Raw genomic sequence first — 18,623 nt, forward strand, 5'->3', positions numbered from 1 at the left:
GAGCAAGGGCACCGGCTGCCCTTCTGGCGCTGCATCTGGGGCAGCTGCTGGCCCTGTTTTCCTGGCACATGTGGGCAAATTGGTGGCCAGCCCACAGCCACCTGCTACTCTGGGCCCGTGGGGCGGGGGGGCACCCACACCAGGGCGCACCTCCAGGGCCCACTGAAGTCTGGGCAGCCTTGGAAGCCTCTGGGGTAGCCAGGTTGCAGTCACTGTTTTAAGATCCACACCCAATACAGGAAGTCCTCAGGACTCAGAATAATTTGCTTCCAGGAAAATGGCCACTTACTTTCAGTGCAGCCAGAATTGCATTGTAAATAATAAGTTTAAAAATAGTCGATAAGCCCTGGTCAGTGTGACTCGGTTGGAGACTCCTCCCCTGCACCAAAAGGTGGTGGCTTCTATTCCCGTCAGGGCACATACCCAGCCTGTGGGTTCAATCCCCAGTCAGGGCAACTGATCCCAATGTCTGTCTGTCTCTTTTTTTCTCTCTCTCCCTTCCTTCCTCTCACTAAAAAAACTAAAAATAAATAAAAATTTAAAATATAGTTGATATTACGTTAAAAAAGGAAAGCTAAAATTATGAAAATATTGCAACTATTTAAAAATAAAAAGCAAAAAACCTATACTAGTCTGTTACCCACATCTGCACCCCCAAAGAGCCCCTTTTACAGAATGTTTGAGAATTTGCAAACATGCAGAAGTAGAGGTAGCAAAGAACCCCGTGTCCATCACCAGCATCAGTAACTAGAAAAGACCTCTTTTAATGAATATAGAATAAAAATTGAACGCGTTAGTCTAATTGAAAGAATTTCTCCCTTTCTCAGTCGTAACAGTGCCTCTTAGAGTCAACAGCATCTTAGATCAAAGGCCTTAGAAACGAGACCATCACATCCACTCCGGTGTCGGGTGGTCCCCTGACATTTACTCTTCACAGGACAGGATTTCCTCTTACCTTTCGTCACTCTATGATGGTCTCATCTATCAAAATTAAAATGTTAGTTTTCTAATTTAAACTTTAGTCTCCTGTTTTGCCTCTGCTATTATGTGTCTTTTTCAGACTCTTTTCTTCCCCATGAGCATCCTGCACCAGTGAATCCGTTTGCTTTCTGGGGCTTCATAGCACGCCTTAACATTCCCACCCTGTAATTCCCAAGGTCGGTGGCATTAGAGGATTTCGCCCCGAACCCGTTCCTGAAATGTAATGTTCTTAACAAAATGGGTTTCTGTTGAGTGATTCTTGCTTCCATATTAATGAGTTTGCTGCCCACAGATGCAGGACTAAGAATTTGATCCCTAACTAGGCAGCGTAGGTGAAAACCCATACAGATGCTCGGTGTAAAATGACAGATCCTATTTCTCCAGTAGAGATTGGTTCTCAGGGTCATCAGAATTTCTGAGGAGGTTCCCATTTGGCCAGAGATTACAGTTGAGAAATATATTTAAAAACACAAAGGGAGAGGGAGAGAGAATCAAGGATCCTGGAGTTCTTAGCCTACAGTTTGGAGAGTTAGCTGGGAAGATGTACTTTTAGAAAGATACATTGTAGTAAAATATACATTACCTCATATTTACCATCCTAACCATTTTTAAATGCACCCATCAGTAGCATTAAGTATATCCATATGGTTGTGCAGCCATCACCACCATCACCTCCAGGATGTTTTCATCTCTCCATACAAGCTCTGCACCCATTAAACACGAACTCCCCATTTCTCCCCCAGCCCCGGCACCCACCGTCTACTTTCATTATGCATTTGATGATTCTAGGTACCTCATATAGTGGAATCATACAGTACTGACCCCACTTGTGACTGGTATATTTCACTCAGCATCACGTCTTCAAGGTTCATCTGTGTTGTAGCAAGTGTCAGAACTTCCTTTTCTAACTGAGTGATACCCCCTTGTATGGACAGACCACATTGTTTCTTCATCTGTTGGACACCCGGTTGTTTCCTTCTGCCTTTTGACCACTGTTAATACTGCTATAAGCATTTGTGTACATGTTTTTGTGTGGACACAACACATTTTGTCATTCCTCTTGGGTCGATACCTAAAGGTGGAATTGAGGTTTTATGGACCAGCAGGCTATGTGCTCACTGGCTGTGCCATTTCCCATTCCCACAGCAATTTCGAGGCTCCAGATTTACCCCCTCCCGCCAACACCTGGTATTGTCTGCATTTGACTGTAGCCACCGTGGGTGTGAACTGGGATCTCAGTATGCTTTTGATTTGTATTCTCCTGATTACTAACATGTGACCGTGTTTCACAAACACATTCAGCATCCAGGTGTCCATGTGCTGTGACTCAGCTAGACACCTGGGACACTGGGGTGACTCAGACAGACACAGCCCTGCCCCACAGAGCTTCAAGTTTAAAGGGGTACAAAACAGGTCACCACCCACAAACTGATCCAACAGCTCCCACCCAGACAGGCCTTAAGCACACCAGGAGGGAGTGGGGGAGGGGTTCCTTCCAGATATTTGTAAAACCCAAATCCAGATGCAAGTGTTGGTGGTGTGTTGGGAATCGGTCACAGAGCATGAGATTTTTAGCCTTGAAGTCACCCACAGATGTGGCAGAGATTCAGAGTTGACAGTCTCCAGGATGGGTGATTACAGGGCCCAGTCCCCAGGGCCTCCGTGACCCCCCCATTCAGAGAAGTGACATGGATGGAAAATGAAGGCAGTAGACAGTGGGTGCCAGGGCCTGGGGGAGGGTGAGTGAGTGTTTAATGGGACAGTGGTTCGGTTTGGGCAGATGAAAGCATTGTGTGGGTAGACCGTGGTGAATGTGCCTAATGCCACTGGGCTGTGCACTTAAAAGTGGCTAAGATGGTACATTTTATGTTGTGTATATTTTATAATAATACGAAGAGGACAAGCAGGAGGAGGGGGCTTGCCAGCTCTGTGGCTACCTTTTTCTTCTCCAAAGTGATGAAAAAAGCAAAGCAGAGCTGTGACCCTAAGACCAGAGGCCTTGTCCCTGCACAGGGTCCCAGATCCCGCCCCAGGGATGGTGACAATGACCTTCAGGATGGAGCCGCCACCCTCACCTGGCCCTCACCTCCCAGGCCTTTTCCCAAGACCTGCGGGGCAGCTTCTGCGTCTCCCCACTTGGGCAGCCCCGCCCCGCCCAGGAATTCACCCTGGCACCTAAGTTGCTGGGCGGCTGCAGCACCTCCAGACTCTCAGGTGTTCCCTCTGCAGCCGAAGCGCTGCCCGCGACCAACGCTGCCGGGACCAGAGAGGGTCACTGCCGCACTGACACGCCAGGGCCACCCGGACCCACCCGGACTGGGGCCCACCCCACGCGCCCTGGGTCCACACGGACGCGCAGGGACGCGAAGACCCCGGGGGCGCGCTGCGGCCGCGGCGAGTGGGGGCCCCGCCCCCTCCTTGCCTCCACCTGGCCCTCTGGGGGCTCGACCCCCTCCCGCTGGGGAAGGGGGCTGGGGCGGGGCAGAGACCGCCCGCGGCGCCCCCACCCACCTCCTGCAGGCAGAGCGGACGGCTAGTGACCGCGAAGCACCATTTAGGGCCGATTCTCAGTCTGTTGAAAAGAACTTGTCAGATGTTGTAGGTACTTAAACCTACATTTTCCTGACGAAGGTAAAGCCGCCGACAGGAGGAAACAGTGCTGACCGCGGGCCGCTCTTCACGCGGAAACGCAGGTTCCAGACCCGCCCCCGCGCCCCCGCTTCTGGAGATGGGCTTGTGTGAGGAGAGAATTACACCCCAACAGCGCGCGGCTGCACTTCTAAGCTACGAGGCAACAAGCAAAGGTGTCAGCGAGGCGCCCAGCTAATGAGCCCAGGGGCCGAGGGCCGAGTCCTGCGCAGCGCCCCGAGAAGGCCCGGAGCCAGCGTGGCTCAGGCGGTTCCTGCCGTCGCCTGGACGCCGCGGCCCCCCCCCCCGCGGGTGCAGGGGCGCGTGGGGGTCGCCTGGACGCCGCGGCCCGAACCCCCCCCGCGGGTGCAGGGGCGCGTGGGGGTCGCCTGGACGCCGCGGCCCGAACCCCCCCCCCCGCGGGTGCAGGGGCGCGTGGGGGTCACCTGGACGCCGCGGCCCCCCCCCCGCGGGTGCAGGGGCGCGTCGGGGTCGCCTGGACGCCGCGGCCGGAACCCCCTCCCCCCCGCGGGTGCAGGGGCGCGTCGGGGTCGCCTGGACGCTGCGGCCCGGCCCCCCCCCCGCGGGTGCAGGGGCGCGTGGGGGTCGCCTGGACGCCGCGGCCCGAACCCCCTCCCCCCCGCGGGTGCAGGGGCGCGTGGGGGTCGCCTGGACGCCGCGGGCCCCCCCCCCCGCGGGTGCAGGGGCGCGTCGGGGTCGCTCTGCGCGCGGCGCGAGGCTGGCGCTGGCCTCCGGCAACTCTGCCCCTGGCTCTGTCCCCGCGCTCCGGGTTGAAGACTTTCCTCGTCAAAAACAACTACACATGTGGATGGTTCGTATCGAGTAAGTTATATTCAGTTGCCTTATGATTCATTTTTGTCAGGCAGAAAATCTATTTCATGAACTTCAAGAACATTTTTCAAGTTCTGACGGCAACATTACACCTCAGAAATACCCTTTCCCACCTTATAGCAAATACTGATACTTTGACCTGTTAAATTATCGTGGAATATTTTTAAGGGGATAATTGTTGACCTAGGATTTCCTGGTGTTTTTTTAAATTGATGTTGAGGGAGAGAGAAACATTATCAGTTACCTTCCAAACATGCCCTGCCCAGAGACTGAACCCATAGCCTGCGTATGTGCCCTGCCCTGGCATCAACCCACCGCCTTTCAGCGTGTGGCATGATGTCCAACTGGGCCACACCAGCCAGGGCAAGACTGCACTTCTTGATGCACACGAGAGAAGGTCAGGTATCTAAGCTTGTTCAAAGCTGCTGATGTCTTTTACATTGAAAGAGAGGCCTAAATAAATTCAAAACTGCCTGGTTAAATGTGTTGTGTGGGTGGCATTAGGTCAGGGCTTGTGCCCACGTTTCAGGGTAACCTGCAAACCCCTAAACTTGTGTTCCCGTTGGGAGGAGTGACTGGAGGAGAGTCCGTGACCCCCAGTGTTAAAACTACTGTTCTACCTTCTGAAAGATCTCTTTGTCCGTTCCCGCTTTGAATGTAACCCTTTCCCGTGTTCACTTCGACACAGACAGGAGGGAGCTCCCTGGACACCTGTGGCCCCGGTGATGGAATCTCAGCCCCGAGCGATGGGAAACACCTTGTTTACTCACCTTGATGGTGAGTCCACGTTGGCTCCATTCAACTGAAACAAGGTACTTAACATTCCATTTTTCTATGTAATGAATTTTTCCTATACAAATGTTCTAGTAATTACGGGAATTAAGGTACACTCGCTGAAAGCTTGGGTTCGGCTTATTTAACTGCGCATTAATTCATATGTAAGTAAATCTTTACCTCTTTCTTTTTTCTTACATCTGCACTTACACTTGAAACTGTGATAAAAATGAAAACTGTACTTTGAGTTATAATCTATGTAACTCAAGTTCTGATTTTTAGTCCTTAAGAAACCATTTGAGTAAAATTAAAGATTAAAAAAACAAAGGCAAGGTGGTAAGAACGTAATTCCGAAGGTAACTGACCACTTCCCAAAAGATATTTGCCGAATGGCAGAGCACGTCTTCACAGACACATTTACTTGTAAACCACACAAGAGAAGCGTAAACTGTATGTCGTCAATTTTTTTCTCAATTAAATTCTACACAGATCTTTTTTAAAAGTATCGTAAGCAGTGTTCTGGTAGAAGGTGCTTTTTGAACAGCTGCACCACTCAACACTTCCAGTCACAGCATCTTGGGAAGACGCATTTTAATCTGTCCAGTCCAGACAGGTTCTGATAGCGACACTCTCCAAACCAAACCAGGTGAAAACCGAGAAGGCAGGTGAGCCGGGAGTGCTGCTAATTCCCAAGGTCACCCTTACCCTCACTGCCCCCCCCCCCCCCCCCCCGGAGGCAGTGAGCAGTTAGATCTTTTCAGGGTATGTAGAAACACTTTCAAATAATTATCCAATTCCCCTCTCTCCAGGCCAGAGTGAAATAACCCTGATCACCCCAAAAAGGCTAGATGTAGTTTCCCATTGTAAAATATAAATTATCCCTGCAAATGAAATGTCATGTTCATTCAAAAGTCAGAATCAACCACAATTTAGCCGCCAATGTTTTTTCACCCATTTTATATAGTTGATCGTATTGTTTGTTATCTAATATCCTGACCTCTTTTCATATAAACACTTTTTTCTAATGAAAATGTCATACACTCTTTTTTTGGTTACTCATCCCCCCAGGATACTTTTTCCATTGATTTTTAGAGAGTGGGAGGGAGGTAAGGGAGGGAAAGAGAGAGAGAAAAACATCGATGTGAGAGACACACGACTGGCTGCCTCCCACACAGGCCCAACCAGGGCTGGATCGAACCTGCAATCCAAGTATTGCCCTTAACTGGGAATCAAACCTGCCACCCTTAGGTGCGAGGGCTGACACTCTATCCACTGAGCCACACCAGCCAGGGCTATGGCTGATTGATAGTCTATGGTCTTGGATACTGAGGTTATATCCCACTTTCTTGCTATTATAAATGATCTACAATGAGACTCTTACCCAGGAATCCCCTGCCAGAAACAGACCCGGTCCTTCCTGGGCATGAAGTCAAAACCACCAGCATCAGGGTGAGACAGAAGACAAACAGGACCATATCCTGGATGAGTTGGTGGGCAGTTACACATTGGGGGGAAGACGTAAATTGTTCTGAGAGAATTCTCATTAGCCACAGATAAGGGGGGAAGGAAAAGGTGAGCCCAGGGCAGTTCTATGACAGGTGCCACCACCTTTGATTGGTTAGTCCTGAAATCACGCATGTGCAGGATGCAGTGGTCCAGTGTTGCTAACAGAAGCCTAGGGTTGAATTCAAAGCTCCAGTACACTCAGGACTGTGAGCAGCCTTTTGTCAGCTGGCCCACAGCTATTAACTGGTTAATTGCTCGTCTCCCTCTCTGGCCTGTAATTTAATTTAGAACATCTCATACCTTTTCTCCAGTCACTAGCATCCCCTTCACTCCAGAGCAGGACTTCCAGGACTTGAGCCACTTGCTCAAGGTTCTCAGTAAGTGGCAGAACCAGGCTGTGAAACCACGGGGGCTCCAGGTGTGTCCCCCCACCAATGCTCCCCTTGCTACACACACACACACACACACACACACACACACACACACACACACACGACACACGTTCAGAATGATCCCAATCAATCACTACCATGCTCCTGGGAGGGAATTATAAGAGAAACTTGAGACTGATAAGGAAGCTATGGGATTGAAGGGCCATGGCTCAGGGACTCCACAGAGAATGCAGCATGTTCAAGTACATTAGATATACTCTCAGGGGAAATAAGCAGCAGCTTCCTTTTTATATTCAAAAGGAAGGCCCCCTCCTCCCCCCAAGTTAGGTTATTGCACTGTTATTATAACCCGAAGCATAAGGTACATTTTTACTAAGTGTGTATCCTTTCTGAACTCAGGCTGTTAGATTCTGTTGTGGGTTGACTTGTGCCCCCCCATCTCCCCAGGATCTCAGAATGACCTTATGTGAAGATGGAACTGTTGCAGATGTAATTAGTAAGATGAGATCATGCTGGAGCCCAGCAGCCCTGAGCCAATGACCGGTGTCCTATCAAAACGGGACATGTGGACACAGATGCCACTCAGGAAAGGACGAAGGCTGAGACCAGGGTGGGCCGGGGCGGGTGGGGAAGAGGCACTTGGCCCTCAGACGTCCTGTCTCCAGGTGAGACACATTCTGCTACGTGCCCCGGGATGTGGTCTGTTCCAGCAGCCACGGGACACTCAGAGCTTCCACTGCCAAGGGTGCAAAACAGTGGCCCACAGACCCCTGAACTTCACTTCAAAGGTAAAGAACTAAGTTTTTACTCCCCAAACCAGTGATCTATACAAGAACTAAACCACAGGGATGTCCCCATCCTCGTGTATTTGTTCACTTCAGCTAGATATTTACAGGTACTTGAAAATATAAAAGTCCAGCAGCAGGGCCAACTCCGAGTGAGTCTGAGCAGCCTTCCGTCCTTCCCCAGACTCAAGGCCTCAGAGTCCACAGCATCTCCAGGTGAAAGTGATGCCCGCAAACCCACCCCCTGCACCAGTGACGGGCTCAGTATCGGTACTTGGTGGAGTAGTCCTTCGGGGACACGACCAGGCCCCGGCCTTTGCGGGCGCCCCGGTACACGGTCTCAATGATGTCGATCATCTCCTGCTTGTCCTCCATGGCCCAGTTGATCTTGTTGTTGTTGCCGGTGCCCAGATCGATCATGATGTGCTTGTTCCTAGGGGGGGACATGGGATGCTCATTAGAGCCTCCAGAAGGGCCCTGGCCAGGGAGCTCGGCAGGGTAGAGCACTGTCCACGGACACCAAGGCTGGGGGTTTCGATCCCTGGTCAGTGCACATGCATGAGTAAGTGGAAGAAATCAACGATTCTCTCTCTCTCTCACACACCCTCTCTCTCTAAAAATCAATAAACAAAAAAAAGCCTCTAGAAGGGATCCCATGAAAAGTGCCTGTTTCCCTGTTACAGTTCTGGTTACTTGGCTCAGACTTGACTCCGATGTGTGGCAGCCATCAGGGTGAGTCACGTGGATTCTCCCCTGAATGCCCTCGTGAGACCCCAAGGGACACATGGAGCCTGCCTGGACTTGGACCTGCAGAAACCAAGCTCACAAGTGGTGTTTTCAGCCACAAAGTTTGTGCTAACTTGTTACACAGAACATGAAGCTAATACACACCCTGGACAGTCCACTGGACCTGTGGATACCAACTTACCTGAGGCAATTAGGGAAATTCTATTCTTCATGCCAGTAACCCACTGACTAGAGTCCACAACAGAATGTTTTAGCTGATAAAATGATCTTGTGCTTATAAGCAAAGAAATTAAGTAGACGTTTTCCTCTTAGGCACCATAAGGGACATTAAACAGTCACTGGCATATTTTAAAAGTGAGTTATTTTAAGATGGACATTTTCCATCCTGGCTGGTGTGGCTCAGTGGTTAGAATGTTGGCCCATGGTCTGAAAGGTCTTGGGTTCAATTCCAGCCAAGGGCACATAACGTACCTCGGGTGCAGGCTTGACCCCAGCCCCAGTCTGGGCGCATGCAGGAGGCAACCAATTGATGTCTCCCTCTCACGTCGACTGGAATAAATACCCTCGGGCAAGGATTAAAAAAATAATAAAAAAATAAAATGGGCATTTTTAATCAACAGTTTACTTAAACATATCTTAAATGTTAATGAGAATGTCTTTCATTCAATTACACTTCACCTAGGTTTCTGGGCAAGGTTATTTCAGAAGGGCGATTTGTCACTGAGTAAATGCCAGAACGGGAACTGTCGCTTCAAAAATTACTCAGAAGACCATGCTGATTGCCTGGTGGTACAGTCTGTACCTGACATGGCCACACAGCCGACTTCCCTCTGAATAAAAGACTCTGAAGGCATCTTGATCACATTAAACCCCAGACCAACAACTTTAGTTTAAACACTTTAGGAAGACAACTTAAACAACAGATTTGAGAGAGGACGCACCTGAAGAAAAACATGACCGTGCACGGATCATACAGCTCATACATCTTGTTGAAGTCAGGTACTTCTGTAATATCCACAAGATAAATAACTGCAAAATTTTTTACCTAAAAGTAAAGAAGATTGAAACAAAACCTAAAATAAGAAATCAAATTTTTATTCTGTAAAAGCACATTAAAAACAAAAACAACTATCTGTGTATAATAGAACATTTTCAAGCGACCTCTCCAACATCTTCCCAGGAGAGTTAACACAGAAAAACAATTCCACAAGCTCGGACACTGAGCAATTCACTGACCATTTACACCTCCCTTAACGTTTTTCAGGTCAGCGAGTTACAAGAACCTGCAGGAAACGTCCACAGGTATATTATTCACGCTGATCTAGCAATAATCTATGCAAAGTTCTCCAAACTTGGACTTTCACGAACACTTAATCACGTGCACTGAATGACTGCTTTACATATCTGTAGAATTAAGCCACACACTCCCCACGTACTTGGGTCTGAACTCTTGTAAATACTAATAAACTAGTACACCAAATAATAGCATATATAACAAATTTTCTTTAGTTGCATCATCAGAGAAGATTTAGAAAACCCAGAAAACTAAAAATAAAATCACCTTCAATGCCAACAAAAAGTTAACTGCTGCGAAGGGATTTTCAGTATATTCATTCCCATCTTTCCTCCAACTGAGCCACCAAGCCAAGGCTCCTTGTGTAAGTACGTAAATAAAAATCTGTTCATACTGTTTTAACAAAATGTGATCATACAGTGATCATGCTATATTTAGTGCCTGCTTTAATTACAAGCATTCTCTTATATACTTTACAAAAACACAACTTTTATGGCTCCGTTAAATAATTAGTTCATCAAATGTCTACGCCATTACTTTACCATTTTTCTGTAACCTTCTAATTTTTCATGAAATAATTCACTTTCATTAATATCATTCTAACCCTTAATTTTGTACACACGCTTCATTATTTCTAAAGATAAATTCCTAAAATACAATCTCTAGAAGAACATGACATTTTAAAGGCTTCTTATAAATAGTTCTGTCTCAATGCCTTCTAGAAAGCTTATATGAATTACTATGTTGTGGGGGTTGAATTGTGCCCTTTCCCCAACCCTCCTGCAAAATATGTACAGTATATGAAATCCTAATCCCCAGTACTCAGAATGTGGCCTCATATGGAACTAGGGTCCCTGCAGGTGTAATCAGGTAAGACGAGGTCATGCTGGCGCTGGGTGGGCCCTTACCTAACCCAACCTGACTGGTGTCCTTTAGGGGAACTTGAACATGTTTATTTCACCAGATGGGTTTCATGAACAACTGAGAACCCACTCTGGGCAAGACACTCCTCATTAATTCTAACTCGTTCAACACACCTAAATAGAGACATATTAAGCCAAGGCCCAACCTCTACATGAGAATCCTACCCAAGGCCTGAAGGGACCCGCCTGCCCAGAGGGGTGGGCCCGTGGGGTGGGGACTCGTCAGGCTAAGAGCGCGGCACCGTAATGTAACATAACATAATGGCAGAAGAGAGAACTGGCAGATGCGGAGGCAGCACCTGGACAGGGGGTCAGAGGTGGGAGGGTGAGCTTGGAAATGCAGGCAGGGGCCTTCCCAGCTTCAGAAGTCTGGGTATTTATTTACAAGTAAGGTGGGGAAGAGCTGAGTTCTGTACCGGCAGGTCATCGGTGCCAGCTCAAAAGCGCAAGATAGCACGGGGCTGCAATAGTGGCCAAGAGGGGCTCGGCTATGAAAAGAGAGGCAAGAGGCTGACGAACTCAGAGGCTGAGGCAGGAAGAACTGGGTCCCCTAGCCATCCCCCTCCCTCTCCTGGTGACAGAGAAGGTGTCTGTGGAATGAAGAGAACTGAGTTAAAGAATGTGAGCTGAGCACCAAACATTCAAACAGCCTCTGCTGAGTGTGACTCTGGGTCACTGTGGCCACTCAGACAGGGCTGGGTGAAGGCAGCCACAGGCTCCTCTCCACACTGTCTCCTGGAGAAAGTTACCAGCTAGTCTTTGAGGTGCTGCCTCCATGTAAAGCTCACTAAGCACAGGTACTGTCTTAAGAAAAGCATTTTCTTGCTTTATTACTTCCCACATAATAAAAGTTGTTATTTAAAATGACAGATGTTAATATTACAATATAAAAACACACACCTATCTCCTGAATGGAGCACAAGCTGCTGATCCAATGAAAGCCCAAGAGGCCTTTCAGACAGCTAGGCTTTTAGAAACAGGCTTATTTCCCTTTGCCTTCAATGGTAAGAAAACTGTAGCTCACTCAAAAGTAAAATAAACCCCAATTAAGTGACCCCACAGAACTTGGTTTGACCCTCAAAATAAATCACATTCGGATTCTTCAGATCAATCTGAAGCCCCACAAGGCTGGGAACCACGTCTGTGGTCTTTACTGATGTGTCCTCAGAGCCAAACACCTGCCACGTTCAAGGCACTAGTAAATATTTGCTAAATAAAAGAACTTTAACAATAAACTTCTATTTAAAACTCAAGAAACCTATTTTTGTCACTAAGAACTGTGGTTCTGGACAGTATGGACTTCACTCTATCATCCTGAGATCAGATCTGCCTTACGAGGTGTCAAGTCCACCCCCTTCCTCAGAGGCGAGACCCCACAGAAGACTCTCCACAGCCACAGTTCTGGCAGGAAGGAAGGGGCCACGCCATGTGGCTCACCCAGGTGGGCAGCTATGTGAGCATACTGCCCCCCACTCTGAACCCCCCATTTCTCCTCTGGAAAAGCTCCCTTCTGTCAAAGCTTCTCCTCACGTGGGTTTGGGTGGCCTGTATTTTTGCGACGCCTTCCACATGGTCCGAACCACAACATCAAACAGTTCACATCCATTCATGAGTCTGCAGGTAACTAAAATCCTGTGTGTATTTTTTTAATATAAAACTGAAATTAAGCTAAGTGTCTATCTTTTCTCCATTTAAAAAAAATGTTCATTTGGGCCCGGCCGGGCATGGCTTAGCAGTTGAGCGTCGACCTAGGATCCAGGCGTTCGGGGTTCGATTCCCACTCAGGGCACATGCCCAGGTTGCGGGCTCGATCAATGACTCTCTCATCATTGATGTTTCTGCCTCTCTCTCTCCCTCTCCTTTCCTCTCTCTGAAATCAATAAAGATATATTTAAAAAAAAAAAAGTTCATTTGGAAAATAGAGAAATGAAATGGAAAATTTGCTCTTTTGTATCCAGCCCAGTATTTTTCAAACAAGTTATATAATTTAAAGAACATAAGACAGTCATAATAAACCAACAGCACATGAATGTTTTAAAGTGAAAAGTAAGTGTGCCCTTCCCGACCCAATTCTTGCTGATGAGGGCGCCTTCTACAATCTGCTTCTCTCCAGCTGACATCACTGCTTCCCCACCGTATTAAATAGAGCCTGTAGAAAATCGTTTTTTATGGCCAAATAATATTCCACCCAGTAGGGTGGACGTTCCCAGTTTAAATCCCAATTTCCAAGCCTGGACAGGTGACTGCTAGCACCTGCTCAGGAGCTGTCAGTTTCCTGCCTGCACTGTGCCTGGCCTAAGTGGTCTGCCATCTCTGGACACTGTGCTTGTTTCCACTTTTGCTACAAATGACAGCACTGGTCTCACAGAGCACAAAGCCTTGTCTCCTGGAGGGTCAGTTACTGAAAACGGTGGGACCGTCCGCTCGTCAGGCTTCTTGTACAAAGCCAGCCGCACTCCTCAGGGTGACTGCAGTGCTACCACCTGAACACCACGGCTTCCAGCACACCCCACACACCAACTCCTTTTTACCATTTTGTCTCTGACATACCCAAAAAATGACAGTGCACTGTTTTAATGTGTGTTTCTTTGAAGTTTACTTAACCACGGGAATTTCTTTTTTTTTCAAGTTCTTTTCCCATTTACCCATGAGACCATCTTTTTAAATGGTGCTGTAAACGTATTTGCATCCTATTAAAATACATTTTGCCTACTATATCTGTAGTAATCTTAACTGGTTGTTGATTAGTATTTTTTAAAACCAAAAACCATATGTACAAGTTTCATTTCTATTATCAACTTATTTTTTTATACACATATTCTTTTGATCATGTTCTGGGCTGTCAATTGACTAATTATTACATTGTTAGGTAATTCATTTCAAGTCCATCAAAAAAATTATATGGTAACTTAATTTTCTAAAACTAAGTACCCTGATTAGCTCTACTCACAATAACTGTTGCAAATTTTGTGATGTGAGAGAGACATAATAACGGTAGCTAACGATTACGGAACATACTACCTGCTATGTGACAGGAAGTGTCTTGGGAGACTTTATGTTAACTCTGCCTGCAACCACTTATGAGTCAGGCACTGGTACCCACTTTCCTACATATCATACAGGCAGTAAGTGGCAGAACCCAGCTCGGTCTGGACCCTTAACCATCGCTCAATCCTGCTTCTCACAGAGGCTTGCTGCAAGGTGGTTCTATGCAGAGACACAAATCCACAGCAAACACAAACACACACCTTCTGTCGGTTCTATCAATTCCTCATTGACCGAGCACCAACTTCTACTAGTTCACTTACTTTACGTGATGTGATGCCTCAGGAAGACCCCATAGTCATTCCTAAAGAGTTCCACGAATATCTCTGCCTTACATACAATTTCATCTAGAATGTATGATCACAAGGCAGTCTCACTGAGGTGCTGCATACTTTAAACTCTATTTGTATGGGCTTTTAAACACAAAAGTTAAACATCTGTTTCTTCTTATCCATTGTGGGATTTAGGTAACAGCGAGCTGTGCAAACTGTTCCTACAGAAAGGCAGACAGCTCAGAGGGGCATGAAGCAGTTTCTCTTCAAAGCTGTGCATAAAATCAACTACCAAACAGGAAACTTTGTTATCCTCACTCTACCAACTTCCAGACAGCTGTGAAATGGGTAAGCATATCTCTGCTTCAGTACAGCTCAGAACTAACCCAGCATGAGGAGGGGCTGGCACCGTCAGAGCATCAAGTCAACACACCCCATTCCAGCCTGAACCCGGGAACTTTTACTCACTTTAAAACAGCTGGGGTATCCAAACAGGGCTCGTAACAAGATGAGGAAGATCCCCCATTATCTGCCATTTCTGCAGAGGGAGATTTTTAAATAGAGTTAAATTGTTATTTATACTAAAACCTTAAATCTCAAAAATTCCTGTTGAGCTTCCCCAAAAGAACTTCCAGAGTTATAAACTCATATTTTGCCCTTATACTAAGACAATAAAACATTAATTGCCTTATAATGCATTTCAAGTTTGCATTTAGAATAGCTACATTATAATACAATATTGAAAGTTTACTAAAATAAACCCACATTTTTGGACAAAAGAAGAAGGGTAACTTAAAAGACCAAAGGAAAATACTCAAAGTGGCCTAATTAAAACTGTCCTTATGAACAGGTTCAATACAAGAAGAGTGTGTCCACTACTGACACGAAGGCATTAGAAAAGAACCACTCTGGCAAAAGTCCCTAAAAACTTACATTAATGCATAAAATCTCTCTCCTGGGTAAGAGCATCTTGCTGAGTTTTGCTCAGACAGGAAGAGCCAACCAACCCTGACATCTCTAGCCCTCCTAGCCTGGTGCTGAGGGCAGCAGGATCTGGACATCACCTGGTGGTTATGCCACCACCTGCAAGGTAGAATCCAGAACACACACCCTAGGCTATTTCAAAGTCAACACACTAATGATCTGCTTATCAGAAAGGTGCTTGGTAGAGTCTTCACTGAATTCAGCAGGATCTGCCTGACAACTACAGCTTAAACAATGAATAAATGATTCCCTGGCACCACCTCACCTGACTCAAAGCTCTCCTCAGTTCCCTAGTCACCTCCCCAAGCTCCTCAGTGTCTTGGGAATAGCTAACAAGCCCCGCACCTGTACTTGAACCCAGACCTCTGTTGAGGGGTTTTGGAAAGTCGCATCACAATTCCCAGGGGAGGTTCTCAAAGAAGCTGTTTCTGGACCTCACCCCAAGCCCATGGAACCGGAATCTCTACCATGCACTTGTTAAGTATTCCAAGTGGTACTTATGATGACTGACATGGAAGAACGGTCCCCAACGTCCATAATGCCACCAACCCTACATCTCTCTGCCTCTCCTACCAAATAGGAGACAGTAAAAATCAGCTTTCCTTTCCTAAATACAAAGTATATCTTTACATCTGTTACTATTTACTCAAAGGTGTTATTTTAACCCAGTTTATATTAGCATCTCCTATTACCATGAAAGATGGCTTCAATGTTTCCACTTTTACTCTTCATTCAAATGACCTTTCTAATCATTCATAAAATAGTAGTAAGTTAATTATTTCACTAACACTGTAATATACGTACCTTTTGCCCTATTGATGCAATTGCAAAAATCCAAATTAAAGTGATCTTAAAATCCTCATAAGGAAATTTTTAAAAAGAATTAAGGCTCTGGTTACACAGAAACACCCTACAACCTGCACTCTGACTGTTGGCAAACAAGTGCCACAGACACCGGTGTCTGACCTTAACCATCAGGAAAACCATATCTAACAAAGCCCAATTCTGTTTCCACCGACTGTTCCTGCATTTAAATCTCCGATGTAAATTAAAAATAAATAAGAAAAATAAAAAACGACAAAACGAGCAGGATTTCCCATGCTACTAACATAAATGCTCTGCTTTATTAATAAAACAAATAAACACGGTACCAAAAAAAAGAAAATCCTTTTAAACTAAGCTATTTAAAGGGAGCTCCAACACTCCTGCCAAAGTCGGCAAAATTGTTGTGTTCCTGCTCCTACAGATGCAAATTTTGAAAAACACCCTATCACTAGGAATTAAGTTATTTACCTAGGGAAAGGGGTCATGAACTTTTCTGTAATGACTGGAAACTTCTCCCCCCAAAAAACATAACCTACTGGTTGCAATTTCGGGGAGCTGGTCCTCACACGAGGTCAACCCTACGTCTTCTCTTCCTTTGCCGCACATTAAAATTTAAGGCTTGAACAGAGCGAATGGATGCAGCTTTTAAACCTCCCGCCGACCGGCCGAGCGAGAGAGGGCGACTCGGCGGCGCGGGGCGGGCGGCGCGGCGGGCTCGGTACCTTCTCCGCTATGCTGTACAGGACTTCGTCCATTTTCATGCACGTAGGGTCCCAGTCGTGCCCGAACCGAATGACGACCACCCGGTCTTCCTCCGAAAGGATGGCCTGGTCCACCTGCCAGCCGTTGTGCAAGTGCGGGAGCATGTACGACATGCTGGCGACTCGACCGGCCTCTGCGGAAGAGGGACTCACTGCACCCGCGCCTTCCGGCTCAGCCCGCGACCCCCGCCCCCTCCCGGGCCCAGCCCCGGCCCCGCCCGCCCCCCGCTCCCTCCCGGGACACCCCCCAGGCCCCGGCCCGCACCGACCTCCGACAGCACCAAGCCTCCCGCGAAGAGGCCGCTCCCGGCATGCAATGCACCGACGTGTGCGTGCGTGCGTGCGTGCGTACGCGCTCGCGCTCGCCGCTGGTGCGTCCGCCGTGCGCGCGCGTCGGCGCCCGGGCTTGGAGCCTGGTGGGTGGTCTCAGGTGGTGGCCTGGAGTCTGGTTGCTTGGGGGAGGCGCCGCCGTGCGGGAGGGGCTTGTTAGCTCGCTCCACCAAGGCTCCAAATGAATCATTCTGGCCGCCCACGTGGAGGGGGAGATTCACGTCTGTGATGGAAGAGTCACTGATTGGCTGCCTCCTGCACACCCCTCCCTGGGGATCGAGCCTGAAACCTGGGCCTGCGCCCGGAATCCAACCTACATCTCCCGGGTCGTGCTCAGCGCTCTGCGCCGAGTAACGCCAGCCCGGCTTCGATTGACTTTAAATGCAAGGATTTCTGTAGTGTCGATTCAACGACACTGATCTTTATGTGTAGCGTATGTCAGTCTGTCTTGATTCATGAAGCTTTGTAGTCTTTTTTTTAATCCTCACCTGAGGACATTTTTTCCCATTGCTTTTCAGATAGAGTGGAAGGGGGAGAGAGAGGGAGAGAGACACATCGACTGGTTGCCTCCCGCAGGTGCCCCGACTGGGGCCGGGGATGGAGCCGGCAAACCCAGGTGCATGCCCTGGACCGGGGTCAGACCCGGACCCTTCAGTCCACAGGCCGGCTCTCAGCGCTGAGACAAACCAGCTGGGGCAGCAGTCAGCCTTGACATCAGGGAGGTCTCCAATCTGGCCCTTCTGAGTCCTTGCACTCCATATGAGTATTGGGGTTAGTTTGTCAGTTTTGAATAAAAGGCAGCTGTGGTTTTGGTAAGGATTGTGTTGACTCTATACACCAATTTAGGACGTATTGCATCTTAACAAGATTAAGTCTTCCAATCGATGCATGTGGGATTCTTTCCATTTAGATCTTTAATTTCTATGGCTTAGATTCCAGTGTCCACTTCTTGCACTTACATTTTTTTCCTAAATATTTTATTCTTTTTGATGCTATTTAAGTGGGTTATTTTTAATATTTTCAGATTATTCATAACTAGGTCTAGAAATATCTTTTGTATACTGACCTTGTGTTGTGCAACCTTGCAGCGCGGTAGGTGGGCCCCCGGTGTGTCACCACTGTTAGGGAAAACGAACTCCGCAGGGCGTCCCAGACTTTCTGGTGGAAGCGCCGCCGCAGCCCGGGGCTCTCCAGGCCTCACGAGCTCCCGGGATCTGCGGCCGGCACGTCCCCTCGCCACCGCGGCTGCTCCACGTTCTCGTGGATGAGCTCCCCGCCCCCCAGCAGCCCGGCTGCTGCTTACCTCGGACAACAGATGTAACGTGACTGACTTTATTCTCACCCCAAAGGTACGTTTTAGTCTTTGTCGTAATCAAGTGCAGTGAAACCACTTCACGTGACACAAACGTGGATTTGAAATCACAGCAAACCTGCGCACAACGTTAACCCCCAAATTCCTAGCCCAGAGGCGTGCAGTCCCGCCCGCAACTCTCCCCCCGCGCAGGCCCCTGTCCCGCCCAGCGG

The 18,623-nt window shown here is 47.9% G+C and overlaps 1 protein-coding gene across 5 annotated transcripts; it reads right to left on the reverse strand.

Moving 5' to 3' along the window:
- Positions 1-7,922: 7,922 nt before the first annotated feature.
- Positions 7,923-18,500, reverse strand: TXNL4A (thioredoxin like 4A). Of its 5 annotated transcripts, none has more exons than XR_013999770.1 (5): positions 17,039-17,111; positions 16,731-16,903; positions 14,668-14,737; positions 9,607-9,710; positions 7,923-8,351 (listed from the first exon to the last, which is right to left on the reverse strand). XR_013999770.1 is itself a non-coding variant. In XM_081150189.1 (5 exons), the coding sequence occupies exons 3-5, from the start codon at positions 16,881-16,883 to the stop codon at positions 8,180-8,182; spliced, it is 429 nt and encodes a 142-aa protein (XP_081006315.1). In that variant the 5' UTR covers positions 16,884-16,903; positions 17,039-17,322; positions 18,166-18,500; the 3' UTR covers positions 7,923-8,179. The 5 variants fall into 5 exon arrangements, 4 of the variants coding, with proteins under 4 accessions (XP_081006315.1, XP_081006318.1, XP_081006317.1 ...); XM_081150189.1 differs by lacking the exon at positions 14,668-14,737 and adding an exon at positions 18,166-18,500 and having other exon boundaries at positions 17,039-17,322; XM_081150192.1 differs by lacking the exons at positions 14,668-14,737; positions 16,731-16,903 and having other exon boundaries at positions 7,981-8,351; positions 17,039-17,073.
- Between the last annotated feature and the right edge of the window lie 123 nt (positions 18,501-18,623).

This window comes from Miniopterus schreibersii (assembly GCF_964146895.1).
Source record: "Miniopterus schreibersii genome assembly, chromosome: 10".
Classification (NCBI taxonomy): Eukaryota; Metazoa; Chordata; class Mammalia; order Chiroptera; family Miniopteridae; genus Miniopterus; species Miniopterus schreibersii.

Excerpts from the sequence above, each read along its gene's own strand:
- TXNL4A (XM_081150189.1), bottom strand. The coding sequence starts at position 16,883 with ATGTCGTACATGCTCCCGCACTTGCACAACGGCTGGCAGGTGGACCAG. Across the intron at positions 9,711-16,730 it reads TGTACAGCATAGCGGAGAAG|GTAAAAAATTTTGCAGTTAT; the intron begins GTACCGAGCCCG and ends CTTTACTTTTAG. Across the intron at positions 8,352-9,606 it reads ACGGTCATGTTTTTCTTCAG|GAACAAGCACATCATGATCG; the intron begins GTGCGTCCTCTC and ends GTCCCCCCCTAG.